Below are 23,805 nucleotides of genomic sequence, written 5' to 3' on the forward strand. Positions count from 1 at the left end.
AAGAACAGAGGAAAGAGAGCCAGAGGCAGTGAGTTAGTTGTGATTGATTAAATCATTTTCAGTTTCCAGCGCCTTACCTTTTCCAGGCGAGGTGGTGCACAGCATTCAAATGATGAGCCTTGGGAAATGTCAAGGAAACATCCCTGTATTAAACATACACATGGATCCAAATGTGCTTGGGCAGAACTCTAACAGCATTGGGGATTTCTGCCCTCCCCCACATCCCATATCAGCAGCAAGTGCGGAAAATCCTCAACAGACCAAGCAACATCTCTAGAGGGAGAAACAAAGTTATAATTTCATGTTGATGGCCTTTCCTCAAAAATGAAAAATGTTAGCAGTGTAACCAATTTTAAACATGTGCAGAGGCAGTGAAAGAGGGAGCGGAGGAAAGAACTAAAGGGGAAGGTCTCATACCAACCCAAGCCTCCAGCTACCACCCTTTTCCCTTACTGCTCCCATGTCAATTCACCTATTATTCACAGTGGGTAAACCTCAGGAGCCATGCTGACATTAAATGAATTCATGTAGCTACTGATGATGTCCATTTTTTTTCAAACACTCATTAATCATTCAATATGTTTAAATGACCTTTGTCTAATCTCTTCTGAAAACAATCATTTATTTATTTATTTATTTCTTAGATTACCCAATTATTTTTTCCAATTAAAGGGCAATTTTTAGCGTGACCAATCCACCTACTCTGCACATTTTTGGGTTGTGGGGGCGAAACCCATGCAGATACGGGGAGAATGTGCAAACTCCACACGGACAGTGACCCAGAGCCGGGATCGAACCTGGGACCTCAGCGCCGTGAGGCAGCTGTGCTAACCACTATGCCACCGTGCTGCCCTTTCTGAAAACAATCATGTATATATCTATAACCATTTGGAGCTGTCAGTCAAACTGCTGACCAGCAGGCACCTTATTGTGATAATGTTAGGCTGTAAAATCAGTCATGCGGAACAAATCCTATAATGATAACTGTCAGGTTATACATAGAACAGTACAGCACAGAACAGGCCCTTCAGCCCTCAATGTTGTGCCGAGCCATGATCACCCTACTCAAACCCACGTATACACCCTATACCCGTAACCCAACAACCCCCCCCTTAACCTTACTTTTTTTAGGACACTACGGGCAATTTAGCATGGCCAATCCACCTAACCCGCACATCTTTGGACAGACATGTAATAAATGGTGATGGGAGTAGGACCTGGAAAGATTTGGAGACCAGTTTGTGGAGGGGAGGCTTGCTAGTTTTAAGGACAGCGGAGAAATTCCAACTGCCTGGTTCCAGCCTCATCGGGTATTTTCAGATTCGCGGTTTTTCCACAAGATTTTCCTCTCTTTTCCCGTGGCACTGCCCTCCTCCCTGTTGAAGAGGATTTTGTCTTTGGCCGGTCTGAGGTGGGGAGTATTTTGGGCATAAGTAGCCACATCCTGTCAGCGGAGTCAGCTCCGTTAAGGGAGGTGAGGACGAAATGGGAGGGTGAATTCTGGCTGGTAATGAATGTGGTGAGGAATGGAGTGAAGCACTTCACAGGGTCAACTCCATGTCTTCATGTGCTCGGATAAATTTGATCCAGTTCAAGCTGGTGAACAGTACGCACCTGACTAAAGTGAGGATGAGTGGATTCTTCTCTATGTTGGAGGATATGTGTGAACACTGCTCTCGGGGAGCGGCTCACCACACACACATATGTCCTGATCTTGTCCCAAGTTGGTAAGCTTCTGGGCCTCTTTCTTTAACACCATAGCAGAGATATTCGATGTAGATTTGATCCATGTCTGCTGGTGGCCATATTCACGGTACCAGACTCTCTGGTACCGTGGGGTAAAGGCAGATGTCTTCGCCTTCACCTCATTGATAGCCCAGAGATGAGTTCTGCTTGGGTGGAAATCTCCTACTCTGTTTCGTGCCTCGGCTTGGCTGGGGAACATTAAGGACACCATTAGATGGTCGGTAGAAGGGTTCCACCTAAGTTGGCAGCCATTCATTTTCATTTTTAAGGGGCTAGTCACCATCAGGCTGTTTGGGGGTTTAGTTTAGTTTTTTGGATTAAAGTTAATATGTGCTCTTGCTTGTTCACCTCTTCTATTGTGTAATTTTGGTGGTTGTTTTGGATGGTTTTGTTTAAATTGACAAAATTGAATAAATGTACAAAAAAAAATGTCTACAGACAGAGTGGTATATCAAGTACCACAGTGCTGGCCACTTGATTCAAACTGCAGGCTGCAAATTTATTTTTCTCAAAATCTAAAGCCAAAATGACAGTATCAGGGGTCTCTCCTCTGGGTCACAAGGTTCCTGCATGAAAGCCCCACTCGAGCGCAAAGATCAAGGTTGACACTCCATTGAGGTATTAAGAGAGTGTAGTATGAAGGAAGTTCTTCAGTGTCAGAGGAGCTATCGTTTGGATAAAGCTTTAAACCAAAGCGTTGTCAGCCTACTTGGCTGGATGTAAAAGATCCCAGGACACTATTTCAAAGAAGACCAGGGGTCCCTCAGTTAAAATATATTTAAAAAGCAGATAATCTGGTCATTATCACATTTCTGTCTGTGGGAACTTACTGTGTACAAATTGGCTCCTGAAGTTATGGCATGAGAACAATGATTATGCGTCAAAGCAATTTCGTTATTTGGTTGGAAAGAATTTTGAGATATCCAGTGGTTGTGAATAGGGCTGGATAACTGCAAGACTCTTTTTCTCTCCACCTTTCTCAATGAAATGCAGCAACAGAAAATTAATTTGCTATTAACTTGAAAAAGTTCAAGAGCTAAATTTAAAAATAAAATCATGAAACCTTGTCAGGACCTTTGGAGCATGACACGCAGGAACAAAACCCCACAGCCCGTACAGCCATACAGTGTGAAGGGAACTGGCCAGGCAATGATTCCATTCCCATTCTACTATTCGTTTGATCCAAGTTAGTGGAAATTAATGGGGATCGAAATTTTTTGCAATCAATCACAGTTAACTCTATTGAAACAGCACTGGAAATAAATGACTTTCCAACTCAGCCTTTCACAAGTAATGGGGAAACCTCTTGCATATGAAATTCAAAGCTCTTCTCCAAGTCTGATGAACCATATCTCTTATTTAAATAGATATATTAGATAAAGCACTGCTGCCTTTTTTTCCAGTTGACACTTGCCTACTTAGGAATACAAACCATTTATCCTGAGAGGAGATAGACTACGTGCAATGTATGTACAAATCATTGGACAAGGATTTCACCACCTGCCCTCGGTACAGAGAAACAAAATTAACACATTATCCTAGCATGCAGCTAATGGTTCTTATCAATCGTGGATCAGAAATAAAATGGGTTTTTCACCATTCAACTGGGTAGCACAGGTTCACAGCTCCAGTGTCCCAGCTTCGATTCCTGGCTTGGGTCACTGTCTGGCGGGGTCTGCACATTCTCCCATGTCTGCGTGGGTTGCCTCCGGATGCTCGGGTTTCCTGCCACAGTCCAAAGATTTGCAGGTTTGGTGGATTGGCCACGCTAAATTGCCCTCAGCGTCCAAAAAGGTTAGGTGGGGTTGCTGAATTATGGGGATAAGATAGAGGTCTGGGGCGTTCTTTCCAATGATTGGTGCAGACTCGATGGGCTGAATGGCCTATGTCTACACTGTAAATTCTATGTCTAACTGCTACTTTTGCATCACCTCACCACAACAACGATATTACCATCATTGTATCTGGCAACTTCAAACTTATGGTCCGCAGTATTGGTCAGAAACTGAACTGGACCAGCCAGATAGATACTGAAACTCAAAGAGCAAGTCAGAGATTGAAATTTCTGTGAGAGTAACTCACCTCCCAATTTTCCTTTGGGCAAAGCACAAATCAGGAATGTGAGAAATACTCCGTGGTTGACTGGATGAGTGTAGCTCCAATACCATTCAAGAAGCTCATTATCACCCAGAACAAAGCAGCCCATTTGATTGGCACTCAAACCCATCACCATTGGCACAAAATGGCTGCAGCATGTACTATCGCCAAGGTGCAGCAACTCTCAAGGCTTCCTTGGCTTCCAAATACAGAACCTCTACCATTTGCAAGAACAAGGGCTGCAGGCAATTGGGAAAGACCATTGCCTATAAGGTCCCCTCCAAGTTATGCACTGCATCTTATCTCTCTTTTCACATTGTCTCTGGGTCAGGACCTTTCCTAACAGCATTGTAACTACAATGTACCTACACCACAAGAACTGCAATGCTTCAAGAAGGTGGCTCGTCACAACTTTCTCAATGACAATTAGGGATGGGTATGAAATACTTTCCTTGCCAGTGACGCTCACATTCCAGGAATTAATTTTTTTAAAAGTCTGCTCTCTAAATTATTTATTTTGCATGAGTCACGAAAAGTTGGTTTCCAGGTGCAACAGGTGATTAAGAAGGCAAATGGAGTTTTGCCCTCCATTGCTAGAGGGATGGAGTTTCAGACTAGGGAGGTTATGCTGCAATTGTATAAGATGTTAGTGAGGCCACACCTGGAGTATTGTGTTCAGTTTTGGTCTCCTTACCTGAGAAAGGACGTACTGGCGCTGGAGGGTGTGCAGAGGAGATTCACGAGGTTAATCCCAGAGTTGAGGGGGTTTGATTACGAGGAGAGGTTGAGTAGATTGGGACTGTACTCGTTGGAATTTAGAAGGATGTGGAGGGATCTTATAGAAACATATAAAATTATGAAGGGATTGGATGCGAGGAGGTTATTTCCACTGGTGGGTGAAAGCAGAACTAGGGGCATAGCCTCAAAACCAGGGGAAGTAGATTTAGGACTGAGTTTAGGAGGAACTTCTTCACCCAAAGGGTTGTGAATCTCCAGAATTCCCTGCTCAGTGAAGTAGTTAAGGCTCCTTCATTAAATGTTTTCAAGATAAAGATAGATAGTTGTTTGAAGAATAAAGGGATTAAGAGTTATGGTGTTCAGGCGGGAAAGTGGAGCTGAATCCACAAAAGATCAACCATGATCTAATTGAATGGCGGAGCAGGCTCGAAGGGCCAGCTGGCTTAGTCCTGCTCCTAGTTCTTATGTTCTTCTGGTCACCCATTTCCTCCCTAATGGTGAAACGCAAAATCTATATATTGAGTTTTGTCAAAGAAATTGATTGTTGCCAAGAGAACAGAATGTGGAGCTGTAAAACCTGAACCATTCAGAAGAATGAATGAGGTGCATCCATAGTTGGATTCCTGGTCTGTGCTGTGCTGGGATAATCTCAACTCGGCAGCAAGAGTTGATGCTACAGTTGTCCCCAAAACCTGTAGGCTCAAAAGGGGGAACACAGGTCCTGATCTTTATTTCTATTCAGTGGCCCTTATTGACAGCGCTCATGTCGAGTTAGGAGTTAACATTGCTGAACAACTAGATGATTGTTTGCTACTTAAGCCCTTACCTAAAGATTGACTACTCGGGCGAGGTTGCAAGGAATGCTTGGCATTCTTGAAGTTGTCATCAGTCATCATGTACAGAATGAGAAGGCAGAAAATGGAGGGTGGTTTTTAGTTCTGTAAATGACTGAGAATCAGATAGCAATAATGAACCTAAAAGTTTGTGAATAGTCACAGTTTATTCCATGTGTGTTTATGCAGTACCATTGATTATAACCCAATTGCATGCAAATGTAAGGAAACATTTAGGCTCCTTCGCTGCACAAGGACGTTCTAAGCAGCAAACGTTGAGTACGTTGAGAGTCAGGGTTCAATCTGGTTGAATAATGGGGTCTCTAACTTTGACCGCACGTTGTGAATCAATTTCTGAGGCACAGCCATTAATGCAGCAATCCACCGGCCAATCCAATCCATGCCTCTTTTAACCTCTTTATTGTGAAGAATTCAAGAAATGTCCATTAATTTCAATGGGAATTAACTGGTATTTTTGGCCCGAGTGGCAGAAGGAAGGGTTAGACTAAGCAGTACCATGTGTAGAAGCCATCTGCAGCCTGCAACGGTTACTACTTTATTATTTTGAAAGGCTGAGTACACCATGTTCCTGATTCCTTGTGCAGACACGAGTGATGGGATGAAGTGGTTAAGGTGTGAATCTCTGCTGACCAGAACACAAAGAGCTGCTACAGTGTTTAATTAGGGATTTTATTGGAAATTTTAGTGTCAAATCCTGTTACTATTGGCCTTACATTCCCCCTTTAATCCACAAAAGAATGAAACCAGGCAGCGAGAACCTTCGCCTCAGTCCAAATGAAAATTGAGCCTCTTTGGATCAAATTGAAGAAAAGCATCTGAAGCTTGGCCAGATGCAGAGTGTATTGGATATGGCTGTTCTATTTCCTAATTGAGCACATGTACAGAGTGCGTGAAAAAAATAACACTCTGTTCCCCACCATCTATACAGAACATCAATGTCTGATTAAATGTTCAGACACCATGGGCAGAATTCTCCCAACGGGAGTCCAAGTGACGATGCCGGAGTAAAAACCGAAGTGTTTTACTCCGGCATCAGCGCCCATTATTTTGGGGCCTCCGAAGGCTGGCAGGGGCGTGGCGCAATTTTTGGGCCGGCATCGGAGACCCGGCGCCGCGTAAAAGCCTTGGGTCCTGTGCATGCGCAGTTGGGCTAGTGCCAACTAGCGCATGCGCAATGGCCGTCCTCCCCCAGGCTGCCCTGCACAAAAATGGCGCAGGGATATAACATTGCCGGCGGAGGAAAGGAGGCCCACTGACAGAGAGGCCGGCCCGCCAATCGGTGGGCCACAATCACGGGCCAGACACCATCAGAGGCCCCCCCCACTGGTGAAGGAACCCCTCTTCCCCCCCCCCCCACATGCCACACACCCCCCCCCGAGCATTCCCGCAGAGTTCCCGCCGGCAGCGACGAGGGGTAAACGGCACCGGCGGGACTCTGTCGTGTTGGAGCGGCCGCTCGGCCCATCCGGACCGGAGAATCCGCGGCCCCGCCAATTCCTGCGGCCTTTGGCTGGCGCCACATCAAACGCGCCGACGCAAATGCCGCCGATTCGCCGCACCTCGGAGAATCCCGCGCCAGTGTCGGGGTGACGTGGCGCGGTTGCTCCGATTCGGAGAATCGCCCCCTCATCTTCTCAAAGAGAAGAAAGAAGTGCATTGGCACTTCAGGACTGTCACTATTGATGGTTAGCTCTGCTGCCTCATGGTGCCGAGGTCCCATGTTCGATCCCGGCTCTGGGTCACCAACCGTGTGGAGTTTGCATATTCTCACTGTGTTTGCGTGGGTTTTGCCCCCACAACCCAAAAATGTGCACGGAGGTGAATTGGCCATGCTAAATTGCCACTTAATTGGAAAAAATTAATTGGGTACTCTAAATTTATTTTAAAAAAATAAATATATAGTGCACAATTTAACCACCGCGTTGCGCCCGGCGTGGATCTGGGCACGCCGGTTAGATAGCGGGAAGGCCAAAATTGAGATTTGCATCGGGCGCAATTCAGTTTGCTATCTAACCGTTCCGCTCCTGACGGCGTGTTCCGGATCTCGACCAAATATGATGAGCATATCATTCACCCTCATTTGCATTTATTTCAATCTTATTAGCGAGATTGAAGTCAAATGCGACGGCCTCCGGGGAATTAACCGGCTTCACAGCGGTAAATCACACGGGTGTCGTTTAGTACTCCTTTTTAAAAACGTGAAGCTGGCAAAATTGCTGCTGAGGGGAACTGCGGAGGTAAGCATCCATTTGCATTTTCTGGCATGCAGCTCTAGGGTACTGGAGCTGCTGCCCAAGTGATTGGGGGGGGGATATTGGGGCACCCTTCAGGAGGATTGGGCTTAGTCGAGGGGCTGAAACATTCCAGGGCAGGGGTAGGCATTTTGTCCATGAGGCTTTCGAGCCATCTTTAAATATTGTGGATAGTCATAACAGGGCAACCTACATTTCCAGGACAGAGCTTTGCTCTATGCTGAAGGTCACGTTTATTCCCTTTGAAATTTTTCAACTCACCCATGTTTGCCACGGGATGAATCCTCTTTTAATTGAAACCATCTATGGTGGAGGATTCGAGCCGGGGACCACTGAGTGTTGCTCTAGATTTGTGGTTTACTGGTTCAGAAACCTATGCTTCTCGAACACAGGGGGATCTTAACTCCCTTTGACCATGAGCAGCCTCTAGCTTCACAGCCGAAGTCTATTGCTCATGAGGAATTGGCCTTGTTAGTTATGAGAGCACTTCACAGCTCTCAAGAAAAGAACAAGTTGATTAGCGATACTCAACACGGTTTTGTGAAGGGTAGGTCATACCTCACAAACCTTATTGAGTTTTTTGAGAAGATGACCAAACAGGTGGATGAGGGTAAAGCGGTTGATGTGGTGTATATGGATTTCAGTAAGGCGTTTAATAAGGTTCCCCACGGTAGGCTATTGTAGAAAATATGGAAGTATGGGATTGAAGGTGATTTAGCGGTTTGGATCAGTAATTGGCTAGCTGAAAGAAGACAGAGGGTGGTGGTTGATGGCAAATGTTCATTCTGGAGTTCAGTTACTAGTGGTGCACTGCAAGGATCTGTTTTGGGGCCACTGCTGTTTGTCATTTTTATAAATGACCTGGAAGACGGTGTAGAAGGATGGGTTAGTAAATGTGCAGATGGCACGAAGGTCGGTGGAGTTGTGGATAGTGCTGAAGGATGTTATAGGTTACAGAAGAACATAGATAAGCTGCAGAGCTGGGCTGAGAAGTGGCAGATGGAGTTTAGTGCGGAAAAGTGTGAGGTGGTTCACTTTGGAAGGAGTAACAGGAATGCAGAGTACTGGGCTAATGGCAAGATTCTTGGTAGTGTAGATGAACAGAGAGATGTCGGCATCCAGGTACATAAATCCCTGAAAGTTGCCACCCAGGTTAATAGGGCTGTTAAGAAGGCATATGCTGTGCTAGCCTTTATCAGTAGGGGGATTGAGTTTCGGAGCCACAAGGTCATGCTGCAGCTGTACAAAACTCTGGTGCGGCCGCACCTGGAGTAACTGCGTGCAGTTTTGGTCACCACATTATAGGAAGGATGTGGAAGCTTTGGAAAGGGTTCAGAGGAGATTTACTAGGATGTTGCCTGGTATGGAGGGAAGGTCTTACGAGGAAAGGCTCAGGGACTTGAGGTTGTTTTCGTTAGAGAGGAGAAGGCTGAGAGGTAACTTAATAGAGACATATAAGATAGTCAGAGGGTTAGATAGGGTGGACAGTGAGAGACTTTTTCCTCGGATGGTGATGACCAACACGAGGGGACATAGCTTTAAATTGAGGGGTGGTAGATATAGGACAGATGTTAGAGGCAGTTTCTTTACTCAGAGAGTAGTAGGGGTGTGGAACGCCCTGCCTGCAACAGTAGTAGACTCGACAAATTTAAGGGCATTTAAGTGGCCACTGGATAGACATATGGATGAAAATGGAATAGTATAGGTCAGATAGGCTTCAGATGGTTTCACGGGTCTGCGCAACATCGAGGGCTGAAGGGCCCGTACTGCGCTGTAATGTTCTATGTTCTATATTCTAAGTTGTGATTCAGGTTGTGTTTGCTGGCAGCTGAAATTTCCTGAAGGGGTGTGTTTGTTTGTTGCTGCCTCTTATGCTTCTGTGGCCTGGAGTAAGGAAAGGGAGAATGTAAGATGACCTGATACCAGCACTAGAGAATGGGACGGGGTGCTCTTTCTCTCTTCTGGCATGCTCTTTGCGGTTTGACTTTCCAGTGTGATTTTCCACTGTTGCAAGTCTATTGCTGGGAACTGCAGGAGGGGAAGAGAGATGTGGATTGAGCCAAACAAGCAACGTGCTGAAAGTGTTGAAGAAATGCTTTTGCAGATAGTTGGCGACATTATTGTACTGTTGATTGTTTGATGCTTCATGTCTGGAGGCCATGGAGTGTGTTAGTTTGCTTCCACCTCTTTTTCTTCTGTGGCCTACAGCGAGGAAAAGGAGGATGTAAGATGATCTGCAACCAGCGTTGGAGAAGGGGAGGAGGTGCTCTTTCTATCCTCTGGCGTGCTCTGCGCCGGTGTGACTTTCCACTGTTGGGAGTCTACTACTTGAGCTGTGGGATGGGGAGAGAGAGAGATGGATTGATCCGAATAAGCACCATGATGAATATGTTGAAGAACTGCTTTGCAGAGTGCTGGTGACTTTATTGCACCATTGACTGTTCAATATTTAATGTCCGGAGGCTGTGTGTTTGTTTGCTTCTGCCTCTTTTGCTTCAGTGGCCTGGATTTCATTGTTGGTTACTGGTTAATGTGATATATTGACTGTTTAATAGTTTGTTTTAACCTTTTTGTATAAAAGTACTGTTGACCGTTAATAAACAAAATATTCTCAAGTGGCTTCTCATGGGACCCTGGAGCCGTGAAATAACAGTGCTAACCACTGTGCTACCGTGCCGCCCGAATGTTAAATTGTGCCCATGAATGCTGTTCACTGAAGGCTGAACTTTATTTGCAGATTATGACATTTGCTTTTAAGGAAACAAACATCCAGATGAAACAATTGATTTTGAGGATTGAATTAACGCAATATCAGCAGATATCACTGTTTTGCAGAGGAGACTGGAAGTGGTTTCATTTCCAGGTCATGAACCGGGAACTGACCGCATTTACATTGAGCTGGAAACCTATTTGGAGTGGGGATGGGTCAGCTGGCAAAATTAATGGCTGAGCTGGGAGTGCGAGACACCGGGAAAGTGGGTGTGTAATGGTTGGACATGGCCAACCATCGATGTGGCTGCCATCTGTAAATAATTTGAAAAGAGGCAACAAATCAAATTGGCTAGGCAGATGGAGAGCTGGCACTCTGGATCAGGTATGGAAATGTTACTGCTATTCAAATGTAATTGCTATGCAATGGAATTTTATCAAAGCTTCCACTTTGTAAATCGCACAAATGTTTTTCATTGCTGTTGACCCTGTTGCTGAAAGGCTGGACCTGTTCAACTTTCGTCAGATGGCCACCTCCCCAACCCCCTGAAAATCTCATTGTTGGAAGGCGAGCTCTTAACATGCTCTTTAATGACATAAATGTGCCCAATTAACGATGAGGAGGACTTGACTTTCCTCCCCAACCTTGAGAAAGTCAGTAGGGTCAGGAACCAAGGCCGTTACCTTGTCTTGACCGCTCCCCTCTGTTTCGGCGCATTGTCAGTTGATTCCCCGTGAGTTAAAAATGAAGGGTTTAGAAACAAGAGAGTTAAACTGCAAACAGAAAGAGAATTATTTTCTCTTAAAAAAAAAACGTTAATTTCATTCGAACACTCAGTGATCTAAGTGCGCCATTACGGAGATTAACTAAGGACGACCATTAATTTTATTTTCTTCATAATGATAAATCTATACAGTACCATTTATCATTTCACAATGAGTTGATTGCTGTACTACAAAGCACACATGTAGTTGGTATTCAGTGGGTGAGCACAGATTGTGTAGAAAGGCATTATCTTTGAATTTAACTGGAGAGCGGAGTCGTCAACTTGTGTAATATCTTCTCATTTAGGTCAATTTTCAGACCATAGCCCTGAGGGATTGCTGATGATCCCAAAGTTTGTAGCTCATAGGAGAATAATCCTTCAGCCTTGAAAACTTATCAGCATGGATACAGGAAAACATCCATCATTCTACCAGACAATTCCGGAATGTTCTTTTCCTTTCCTTCGAGAAAGAGGCACAAATGTAACTCATTTAAGGATGTTAGTGCTGCCAAAACAATTGAAAATAAGCATTGTCAAAAGCGACTGATGAATCACTCAGAGGCAATTTGCCTGTTGCCCCACGCTTGGTGCTGTTATTGACTCCTTTATAACATGTCATTTTCTTTCCTCAATGAGCCAGCAAGGAGCACTGTGCCAACATCTTGAAATCGGTCTGCAGAGACCAATTCATTTTCTTATGTTAGAACTGCCTTGAGGAGACAGGATGAGCATCAACTGCTGGGCTTCAGGTGCCTGTGGTGGTAGATCTGTGGTCCACAAGCAGTACAAGGAAGCTGGGGAAATTTCAGGCATGGAAAATGCAGCCATTCCCTTCGTGGAAACATTCAAACTCCTCCAATGCCTCCTTTTTTTCTTCTTTGTGTAAGAGTCCTTCCTTTTTATTTCCTTTGTTTCTATTTCTTTTCTTTTTATTATTTTAGTCCATGGAACCTTAACCGGGATGTACCTTTAAGCAGAAAATTAAAAGTTGAAACAGTCTGCTTGTCAGGACATTGTGTTCCCAGGCTTTGTATTTTGGAAAGGAGAAGCCGGACTCTTCGGCACTGAGTGGATCTGAGGAACCAGCCTTGGAAGGAGTTGGTTTGATTGGTTAACTTGCAACAGGGTTGGCCTGGGACAGTGTTCTGCCTGACAACAATCAGTGATTGGTTCTTGCATGATGCTTTCTCTGAGAACTTAGCAGAAGTGTTTAAATCCTCAAAGTGAAAGTAACTTTCTCTCTCTCTCACTCCCTCTCTCTCTCTCACTCCCTCTCTTGCTGAAGTGAGACCTGCACTGTTGTTCTAAAAGCAGTGGGTGCCTGGCACATCCTTTGATGTAAACCTGAAATGATGCTGAGAGTCAATGGAAGATTTTTACTGCAGATGGTGGCCGTTTATATTGCACTTTAAAGAGCTGGGGCGGAATTCCCCGACCCCCCCGCAGGGTCGGGGAATTGGCCGGGGCCGGCGTAAATCCCGCCCCCGCCGTGGCCGGAATTCTCCGCCACCCGGGAATCGGCGGGAGCGGGAATCACGCCATGCCAATCGGCGTACCCCCAGCGGCGATTCTCCAGCCCGCGATGGGCCGAAGTCCCGCCGCTGACAGGCCTCTCCCGCCGGCGGGAATTGGAGCACCTCTGGTGCCGGCGGGAGTGACGGCGGGAGCGGGCCCCCGGGGTCCTGGGGGGGGGGGGGGGGGGGTGGGGCGATCGGACCCCGGGGGGTGCCCCCACGGTGGCCTGGCCTGCGATCGGGGCCCACCGATTGGCGGGCGGGCCAGTGCCGTGGGGGCACTCTTTTTCTTCCACTGCCGCCACGGACTCCACGATGGCGGAGGCGGAAGAGACCCCCTCCACCGCGCATGCACCGGTGTTGACGTCAGCAGCCGCTGACGCACCGGCGCATGCGCGAACTGGCGAAGGCCTTTCGGCCAGCCCGGGCGGTGGGCGTCAAAGGCCATTGGCGCCGGTTTTGACGCCAGTTGACGTGGCGCCAACCGCTCCGGCGTGGGCCTAGCCCCTAAAGGTGCGGAGATTTCCGCACCTTTGGGGAGGCCCGACGCCAGAGTGGTTGGCGCCACTCCGCTACGCCGGGACCCCCCACCCCACCAGGTAATTCAAATATTTGAAAAAAAAAATCATTCTTTAAATTAAAGCTTTTTCATGGGGATGATCTTATCCAAGTTGATTAAGGGACCATGGGAAATGCAGGATTTCTTGACTTTTATTGTTTGAAAGAAACATTCTGAATACACGTTAGCTACAATCTGCTGTTTGTTTTAAACTCTACTTCCTACTAAACCTCAATTTCCAGCCAATGTCATACTGTCTGATAGTATGGTAGTTGTCTCTCGTGTGAGCAATTAAGGGACACACATTTTATTTCCAAAGCATGCGTTAATTATGGTTAAATGTTCACCCTGAGGCCTACTTGCCCTGAACAGATCCTGCTCCTCTCCATTCACAAGGGGAGCTGTGTTGATGGAAGCGAGCATGCCGATAAAAGTATCAAGAGGAGGCTTGAACTATAAAAAGGGGCTTCCCGATAGGCGTCAGACAACCAAGAATTAGCCACCGAGACAAACTGCCCAGGGCCAAATGGCCTGTCAGCCTCATCGTGGGTAGATATTCCTTGGGTGTCGGCTATTGCTCACTCAGCGAGTGGCTGTCCTGCCTCTGAGTTAGCAGGATGTGGACTCAAGTCCCGATCTAAAGGCTCGAGCACAAAATCTGAGATGGCTCCTCTCAGGTGAATGTCAAAGATCCCATTGCACCTTTGAAGAGGGAAGGGCATGGAGTTCACTCTGGTCTCCTGACCAATATTTATCCTTCTGCAGCACTAAAAAGCAAGATTATCTGGCCATTATCAAATGAATGTTTGTTGGGAGCTTGTGCACAGGTTAGCTGCAGCAGCATTTCAAAAAATAAATCAAGTAGGTAATTGACTGTAGAGTACTTTGGACTGTCCTGAAGTTACGAATGGTGCTGCATATATGCATGTCTGACTTTATTGTCATTTCACTGATAGATTTTTAAATATTACATTTTGAACAAATATCCTGTACAACATGAAGCAAATTGCCTGGACTAAGCTGATTTATTTTTTGTCATTTCATTTCATTTCATTAACCCATTTGCTGCCACCGTTGAGGAAGCAGAAAGAAAAAAACATATTAAAAGCTGGAACATGGGCACAGTGCAGTCATTCACTGTGCCACAGAGTGTCAGGGTACAGGTTGTCATTCCTGAATCTGCCATTAGGGGAGGCATTCGAAACAATAAGACAGGAGAGGCAAATTGAAGCCAAGACACCTTGTGGAAGCCAAGTTAAGGTTAACATTAGCAAGGGTTTGGCAGCCTGTGCTCTCAAATAGGGAACAGTGTGTGCTGTTAAAAGATGGAGGAAAATAAAGAATTTACATTAAAAAAACAGACAATAAGTCAGACTGTACAGATTCACAAGTGTTTTTTAATTATCTGTCTTCACTAAATCACAATTCAAGCTAAACTGCCTCATTAAATGTTAACATTTGGCACTACTACCACCTGAATATAAATCACACTGTATTTAGTGAAACGTGATGAGCTTTGCAGACTGTGCATTATTGTGCAGGCAAGCATAATTATAGTCTGTGTGGCATATATTTACTGAACTGTATAATCTACCACAGGAAGTTTACCTTCAGATTACATTGTGTTGAAATATGGATGAATTGTCTTTTCACAGTAATGCATACTGTAATTTAGGTTTATGTAAGCCTTCGTTCAGTTTGTTAAATTCATTGTGAATGTCTCCAATTGTTTAATTTCTATTTGTGGAATCACTTTCTGTGCACCACTTGTGGAAAGATCGAACTGCTTAGTATTCCATGCCCCCCCCCCCCCCTCCCCCCCCTCCCAAGAAGTGAGTTTGATGTGGAGCTGATATGTATGCAATTGAATATTTGGTTTGAATTTCAGAGAACTCTGATCGGTGACCAGGTTTCAACAATAAGTTGTATAATGGTCAAATCAAGCTCACAGGGGGCATTCTGATTTTAGAGTCATAGAGGATGATTGCATGATTACAAAATGCAACAAATATGCACGGTATCAAATATTTCTCAGGCAAATTGCACATTTGGAATTGAGGGGGACTAAATTTGATTGCTCTCCAAAACGGGGAATGCACATTTAACCCTACTTTCACCCGCTGCAATGCAGATATATTACCAACTTAATGCTGCCTGCTACTTCAAATGATGTCAGTATCCAACCAGTGCCAGAGACACGTAAAACGCGAAGCAATTCTGTTTCATCTTTGTCATCTTATTGTTTCATGGTTTCCCTTCCTGTTTTGTAACTGGCCAAACCTTGCAGAGTGTCTGAATTCTGCTGCGATGGCCAAGCTGCCCCTGTTTAAGGTGTTGGAACTTAGCTATGGAAGATAGAGGGTCACGGCAATAAATTGTATTTCCAACAGCATTCGTCACATGTCGAGCATTTTACAATGGAGGGAGGCAAATACCAAGCAAAGGATAAGGGGTGCATGAGAAACTGAAGGACCGTTGAATGCTTCGGTTTTTAGAAGGCATTTGGGAAGATGAACTAGACCAGTCAATTTGGAAAGAAAATTCAAAATGCAGGTGCATTGCAGCTGAAAAATCCACTTGCAATGGTGGAATTAAAATTCAGCTATGTTGGTCACACTGCTATTAACATTGAATGCTGAGTTCTTTTAATCCATAGAATTGTTTAACAGTCCATTTGGTGCAACCAGTCTAAGCCAATGTTTATGCTTCACATGTGCCTTCTGCCACCGCTCTTTAATAATAATCTTTATTAGTGTCACAAGTGGGCTTACATTAACACTGCAATGAAGTTACTGTGAAAAATCCCTTATCGCCACACTCCGGCACATGTTCGGGTACACTGAGGGAGCATTCAGAATGTCCAATTCACCTAACAAGCACATCTTTCTGGACTTGTAGGAGGAAACCAGAGTACCCAGAGGAAACCCACGCAGACATGGGGAGAACATGCAGACTCGCACAGTCAGTGACACAAGTGGGAATTGAACCCAGGACCTGGTCCTGTGAAGCAACAGTGAGAACCACTGGGCTATCGTGCCGCCCAGCACATGGGCTTCAATGATTACATTTTCAAGACCAGGGACCACATGCATCCCATAATTTGCAGTTTGGAATCCCTGCTCTATTGGGGCTCCTGTGCAGAGAATGTATTTGAATATACACACCTAAATGTGGTTAAGTTGCAATTAAATCATCCTTGTAAAACATTTTGCACTTTCTATATGTTTCTCTTCAAAAAATGAGTATAACTTTACAAAATGGGCATTTAATGTTCTGAGATGTTTGTTTCTTCCAAATTACTAGCAGCCTTGGTGACTTTGAGAATTAAATCAAGTTGCACATCCATTTCTGAAAGGCCCTTCGATGAATCAACTTCTGACAATGTCTGCTTCCTTCATACAGGGAGAATAATTTTGTGAAGGATTTCCCTCAACTTGCTGATGGATTAGTTGTCATTCCCCTTCCTGTGGAAGAGCAGTGTCGTGGAGTTCTTTCTGAGCCGTTGCCTAATCTCCAGCTCCTGACAGGTAAGCATCTTGCGTATTTTCAGTGCCCTGACTGCCTGCTACAATTAGAATATCCTTGCCGACCTGCCTGTGCATGCGGGCATGAAAGAAAACCACTGTGACCAAATAGGCCAGGGGAAATACAGAACAATGTGTATGTATCCGCAGAGTACATTGTCCTGCACCGTGATAGTGTCTGAATCAGGGCACAAAACACCGGCTTCTGTCTTTTCCTCACTGAGGTACTATTTGGCATGTGAGTAATTAATTTGATATTGAAGTACTACGTCCTCCTGCAGCCCTGCATCTTAATTATTATTCATTGCTACTGTTGTGTTTAATGGAGTTATAAGGGATTGCTCACTGATATGTGGACACTTCAATTCTAGCCACAGAAAAAAGATGTCATGGTGCAATTCAACATTTTCTCTTAATATAATCAAGAAACACAGTATAATTATTCCTGTGGTTTCTTTTCAATGTAATTTTCAATAGCAAAATAACCCAATGCCTGAATGAAGTGATTGTGAAAGATCCGCAATGCATTTCCCCCTTTATTTTTCTTTAGTTTCTAAATGGTTATGTTTTCTTCATTTCCCCTCGGGATTTGCGGTACACCTCTCCAATATCAAGGAACGAGCCAGGCTTGGCTTTCCTTTCTCACCTGTTTGAATAACTTGCTGAGATTAGGAACTCATGTCAAGAATTGGAGCACCAAGTTTGTTTCCTGCCACTTTGCGACACAGTTAATTGGAAAACAAAGTACTGCATCATTAACATTCAAACCATACAGTTCTTTGGCAGCCAACATATCAGGCCACAAAGCTTAAACTACATGGCCTATTGGCACCCAGCATTCCTGGTTTCAATGCTCAAACAACGCAGCTGACGGGCGGCCAACATGCCAAGGCCACAACATTTGAACTAAGGTGACAGTCTGACAAATGTTAATGTGCTTTGACTTGTTAGTTAATGAAAAAAACAACATGGTTTGTTTTCCAGGTGATGCGAAATACAATGAGGCTACTGGCTATCCCATGGTGCAGGAGTGGAGAGTTAGAAGCAATCTGTACAAGGTTAAGCTCAGTTCAATAACACAATCTGCAGGTAAAAACAAATAAATGAAGAACTTTGCTAAATAGGATCGCAATGATTCAAAAGGACGGGTGCCGCGAGCATAGCATGGAGATTTTCTAGCTGAACAAAAACTTCACAAACCTGAAGGGCTGAGGGCATACTGGATGCTCAAGATTTTGAGAAGGATGTTGAAAGCAGGGGGAGGAATGGCAAGCTAGAAATGTTCCAGGCAGGCAGTTTCGGAGGGCAGCAGCCAATAGAGCAATAAGTATGCCGAGGGTTACAGCAAAAGAAAATTGGGTTGCAGGCAAACATTGCACTCTACTGCAGGAATATCTGTGCTTTTTAACCTGGGTGTCCGTGTTCAGTTCATTTGTGGGGAAGTACTCCAGGATCCCATTAATTTGCATATATTTCACTGAAATAATAGAAACAGGCAAATATAATAGAAATCAGTAACATGGGCTTCAATCATTAGATTTCCATATGCATCCCATAGTTTGCAGTTTGGAATCCGTGCTCCGTTGGGGCTCTTGTGCAGAGTGTATTTGAATATGCACACCTCAAGTTGCAATTAAATTGAGCTGATATCACTGCATATCTCAGGAAACTTTGATATATTTGGCTACGTAATTTGTCAAAGCAACTGTGCATTAAAATTCCCTGAGCCTTAAAACAATATCGTAAAAAGTCTTACAACACCAGGTTAATGCCCAACAGGTTTGTTTCAAATCACTAGCTTTCGGAGCATTGCTCCTTCCTCAGGAGCAGTGCTCCGAAAGCTAGTGATTTGAAACAAACCTGCTGGACTTTAACCTGATGTTCTGGCTGTGCTCACCCGTCCAACTCCAGCATCTCCACATCATGGTTAAAAAAATACGTCAGTTGTTTACGTTACAACCAGGGGAGGCATGAAACTAGTCCCCTATTCTCTCATTCCTCATTTGACTGTAACAGTTTTTTCTTAATCTTTTAAGAATTTAGAGAGGGGGTGCTTTGCCAATTCTTAAGTCTCCCACTATTCATGTGCCAAAGTTGTGGATAATTACTCAGGCAGGTTTTCTTAGCTTAATGAAAGAATAAGGTAAATTTTTTGGCAATATTCCCAATCTAAAAAAAATAAGAAAAACAGGACACCATTCATACATTCACACACATCTGTTTAGGCCCACGAACACTGAAGTACAGATGGAAGAGCAAAAGGGTTTTGCAGTCCCTGAAAGAAAAATACAGAGTACATGTTTAGTTGCTCCTTAATTGGTCTCAATGCAGTGATTCAATATTGCAGCCATTTACCTTGATGCAGTACGGAGCAGATTTCCACATTTTGAAAGATTTCGGTTTACAGTGTGTTTCTTCTCGGTTTGGTCACTTTATAAACCAGGTGTTGTACCTCCAGAGAGAGTGAGAGAGAGAGAAAGAGAGAGAGGGTACACAGTACGAAAAGCCTGTTTCTGTACAGCACAGTTATTTTCACGTTGTCCTCCTGCTTGGCAGGGGCTCCTATGAATACCCTTGCTATTCCAGAGGAGCTTGATTAGTTCATGTCTGCTGCAGTTATTGTTTCAGTACAATTCAACGGAATTTTGGACATCTCCTCTCAGGAACATTTGCAAAGGCTCCGTGTGGTGTAAATAGTCACGAGATGCGTCCCCCTTGGGGTTTGATTGTTTGTCAGAATTCCAACTATATGGAATGCAAAATTGCATTTTATAGCAGCTCACCTGTCTGACCTGGTTATTTCTTGAAAAAAGCACATTTGTCTGTACAGCGTCCCCAAGTTTAAAACCCAGTCCATGAAAAGAATAAGTAATCATGCCTTCAAGAAGCACATCCGCATGACATTTAGTGTTCTTTAGGTTTGGAATTTCTGTTTTTTTGTAAATTATCGCCACAGGCATATTGCTTGGTAACATTACTATTTTTAACATGGCTAACTAAGTGGCCCATTAAGCCACTCATTTATATCAAATCACTATAAGTGCTTCATGAAGTAGACCCAACGTCACCTTCTGCAGCGTACATCTCAAAATGAATTTTTTTAAAAAGAAAATGTCTGTCGTATTTGAATGTGATGTTGGATCACTGAGGTTTTGATCAGTCATTTTAATTTGCCCTTGTGGAATACGTATAATTTTGACAATTACTAAATGTTAGTAAAAGTGTGAATTGAACACCATCCGATGTTCATCCTTCAATGAAACTCTATTCAAGAAGACCACTTTGTAGATGCCAACAATCTGGTACCGGATTAAACCTAACGGGAGTGAAATTCTCCAGACAATAACTTTACTGAAATTGTTGCTGCAAATAAAAGCGGGAGTCGCTTTTTGTAGACACGCAGCTTTTTCCAGACATTTATCAGCAGCAGGAATTTTAATTTTGTTCTTCACAATAACGGCTTGATTTCAACTCATTTGTTCTGATTTTACCATCTGCATGACTTCCTCTGTAACATTATTTCTTTAACGAGTCCTGCAATTCAGCCTCAGTCACCCATCCTGGAAATCTATTTTGCTTATTTATTCCACATTTTGGCTTTTGAACTTTTTACCCTCTTGTACTGCTGCCTGAGGTTTCTGTACTTGCTGTGGTGGAACCTTAATCATCTTCACTCTCAATTATTCACAACGTTTCTGGTGTCGGGGCTTAATTTTGCAATAACCTCATGATGCCATTGAGCACACTTAATTAATATTTTGCATATCCTGGGCTCTGAGTTCAACAGAATAAGTATTTGTTAGCTCCATTTCCAGAATCTGATAGCATTTAGTATCCGTTCTGATGCTTGCCTTCAATCAGAAGTCAGGCGTCCTGGACGCTGGAGAGCAGGTGTAGGGCAGGGTAGGGTGGAGGAGGGGGGGGGGGGGGGGGGTCAGGTGGACAACACTTTTCCTCAGAATCATTTACTTGCACAGGCTAACAACCTGCTTAGACAATCTAAATAAAACAAACAGAATTTAAACTTACTTTGTACAATTACGTTTAGGGGAATTGCGCGATCTAACAGGCGCATTGTGGATGACTCAGGAGGTTTACCCACCTTGTCACGCCTCAGGGGATCCCCGGCATGGTGATCGGGATCCCGCTGACAGTGGGCGGGACCTATTTCATATTTAAGTGAGCAGTTAGACTCACTTAAATATGTCACCGCTGGATCGAATCCCCTCACCAACGAGAGCCCAGCCAGGTATCGTTTAGCACTAGTCTCCACAAACAGGGGCCAGGTGGAATGGCATTTGGAGAGTCTCCCAGGCAATTGTAGACACCCGGTGGTTAGCCTCTGGGAGGGTGACACCCTGGCAGTGTCGATGCCACCCAGGCACCTTGGCCCTGTAAGCCTGGCGGTTCCACCCAAGTGCCAGACTTTCACTGCCAAAGTGCCAAGGGGGAACTGCCGGGTTGGAAGTGTCAAGGTGGCATTTTGCCTGCGCTGGGGATCAGAACCGGGGGTGTCCGGCCCTTATGAGGTGGGGTGCAGGGGTCTTGAGTCCAACCAGGTAAGTTGGGGGAATCGAAAGATCTGGGCGCCATTCAAAAATAAATACAGATTCCCATTTAATATCAGGGTTGTTCTCAATGCTGCAAGAACCGGGAAACACCTGCTAAACCCACCGCAATGGGACTCTTTTTTTCATTAAATCGCACCCTTGATTTTCCACCAATTTGCAAGAGTGGCACTGGTTGCTGGAGCGAGCCATTTTCACTACACCAGGCATTCAAAACTGACTAAATTGTGGACTCATAATTCTATGGAGGTTCCCCAATTTCCTGGAATGACTTTGGAATAAATCCAATGGAGAATGGCAGAAGCAGTTATTTGTGCTGTTTCTTAAGGATTTTCAGCACTGTATGGTGTATGATTGGGACCTTGATATGTGGCATATCATTTTGAGGTACTCCATGTTTTAACTTGCACCTGATTTACAGAAATACATTTCACTGATTAATGCGTAGAGAGCTGTTGTTTGGATCAGTGAGATGCTTTGCAATTTTACCTCAGTATAATTTAATTTCTACTTCATCATAATAGTCTTCATTGGTAATGTATGCAAAGAAAACATCTGACACTGTAATTGAAAAATCGATCAGCTCCGCAGCAATTATATCTCACGAATAAAAACTGCCAATAAAAAATTGTTTGTCCAACAATCACCGAGAGCACTCAGATATAAATTACATTTCAATGGCATTTGTTTTCATATTTATATAATTATGAAATCAGTTGTTCTAAATAAGTACCTACAAAACCCATTATTTTGATGTATAAGAATTCTAGTAAACCTGTTCAGATGCATTAAGTATAATTATTTGTTCATAACTACTAATCAAATTGCATGGACAGTTACTGACCTGATAATGTTTTACAAGTTTAAATTTTTATTGCCCATATAATGTAAATTTTAAAAAGCCTTAAAAGCCCTGAAATGGTTTCACTCTAAACATTTAGCAATATTGTGGTTATATTACTGAAAAGGCCTGAACAAACGCATAAGAGACATGAGGCTGAATTTTGCACCCCCTCAAGGTCAGGAATGGAGACATATCGGACCAAAAAATTAACAGGCTGGCAGGTGTGCTTGTTTCCTGAACTTCCTCCTGGTGTCAGCCATTTTGGCTGACGCAGATTTGGGACCCGGCACGTCCACAAGGTGGGCAGGCAATTAGGTTTGTTCAGGTTTGAGGAATGGAGGATGACTGGGATCTTCCTGTCGTCCTCCAGATTCCTGATGTGATGGGAACAAATGAACTTCCTTGAGGTGGGCTCCCAACCCCAGCCTGTCTGGGTGGGAGTTCAGCCAAGTGCCAGTCCACTAGTCAGTCCTGAGTGCTCACTACCTCTTTAAATTTCAGTGGCTGAGAGGGCACCTTCCCTTTGAAGCGCTCTCCCCGTTTTACTGCTACTCCCCTTATTTTACTGCTGCTGAATGCTCCTCTGAAGCTTTGAGGCCTCTGATTGCACAAACCCCACCCCTACCCCCCTCCTCACCTCACCCCAACTTTTTTTTTAAATAAATTTAGATTAGCCAATTATTTTTTCCAATTAAGGGGCAATTTAGCGTGGCCAATCCACCTACTCTGCACATTTTTGGGTTGTGGGGGCGAAACCCACGCAGACACGGGGAGAACGTGCAAACTCCACATGGACAGTGACCCAGAGCCGGGATTGAACCTGGGACCTCAGCGCCGTGAGGCAGTTGTGCTAACCACTAGGCCACCGTGCTGCCCTTACCTCACCCCAACTTTGAGAGTCTGCTCACTGTCCTTAATTAGACAGTGACCGGTCTCCTTACAAATCAAGTCACAACTCCAGACAGTGGCTGTTGCCCCCACAGGAGGTTTTGGGACCCAGAGACCGTCTTGGCTCCTGTTTGCTGTCACCAAAGCAAAGATTCAACCATGGTAGTTAGGGTTTTTAAATTCAGCTAATCAAATAAAAAAACTAACACCGATAACGTTGACCATGTAACCACTGGATTGGCATTCAAAAAAAACCAATCTGCTTCACGACCATGAAAACCGAGTGCTTGCTGGGCTAATTCATAGGGAAGGAAATCTAATTCGCCTCCCTGATTGCCCCGAGATAGATTTTGCTACGGTGGCGGGACTCGGAGCCACCGGGAGCGGGGGTGGTCTTGGTGAGCGACCTGGCAGAACTCCTGAGGCTGGAAAAGATTAAATTCGCGCTGCAAATGTTGGCATCGGGGTTGACCCGGAGGTGGAAGCCGTTTATCAATTTCTTTAAGGAGGATTGAAGAGTGAGTAAGGAGGTGGGGTGAAATGGGGAAGGCGGGATGTGAGGTGAGGTTGGTGTCCGGGGGGGGGGGGGGGGGTAGTATTGTGGGGTGTGAATGTTTCTTGAGTTGTCTTGTTGTTCTTCTGATTTTTTTATCTGCATGTGTGAAAATGGCTTGATTAAAATATTTTCTGGAAAAAAAAAGGGAAGGAAATCAGTCATCCTTACCCAGTCTGACCTATGTATGAC

At 44.5% G+C, this 23,805-nt stretch overlaps 1 protein-coding gene across 12 annotated transcripts in view; it reads left to right on the forward strand.

Annotated features, from left to right (window-relative positions):
- The window catches only part of LOC119955607 (astrotactin-2-like), a 1,814,189-nt gene that overhangs the window by 1,120,676 nt on the left and 669,708 nt on the right, over positions 1-23,805 (forward strand). For all 12 annotated transcript variants that reach the window (XM_038781996.1, XM_038781994.1, XM_038781999.1 and 9 more), the window contains 2 exons: positions 16,639-16,763; positions 17,745-17,849. In XM_038781996.1, the coding sequence (XP_038637924.1) occupies positions 16,639-16,763; positions 17,745-17,849 (230 nt within the window). The remainder of the gene's footprint in view (positions 1-16,638; positions 16,764-17,744; positions 17,850-23,805) is intronic.

The sequence above is a fragment of the Scyliorhinus canicula genome, chromosome 21, assembly GCF_902713615.1.
Source record: "Scyliorhinus canicula chromosome 21, sScyCan1.1, whole genome shotgun sequence".
Classification (NCBI taxonomy): domain Eukaryota; kingdom Metazoa; phylum Chordata; class Chondrichthyes; order Carcharhiniformes; family Scyliorhinidae; genus Scyliorhinus; species Scyliorhinus canicula.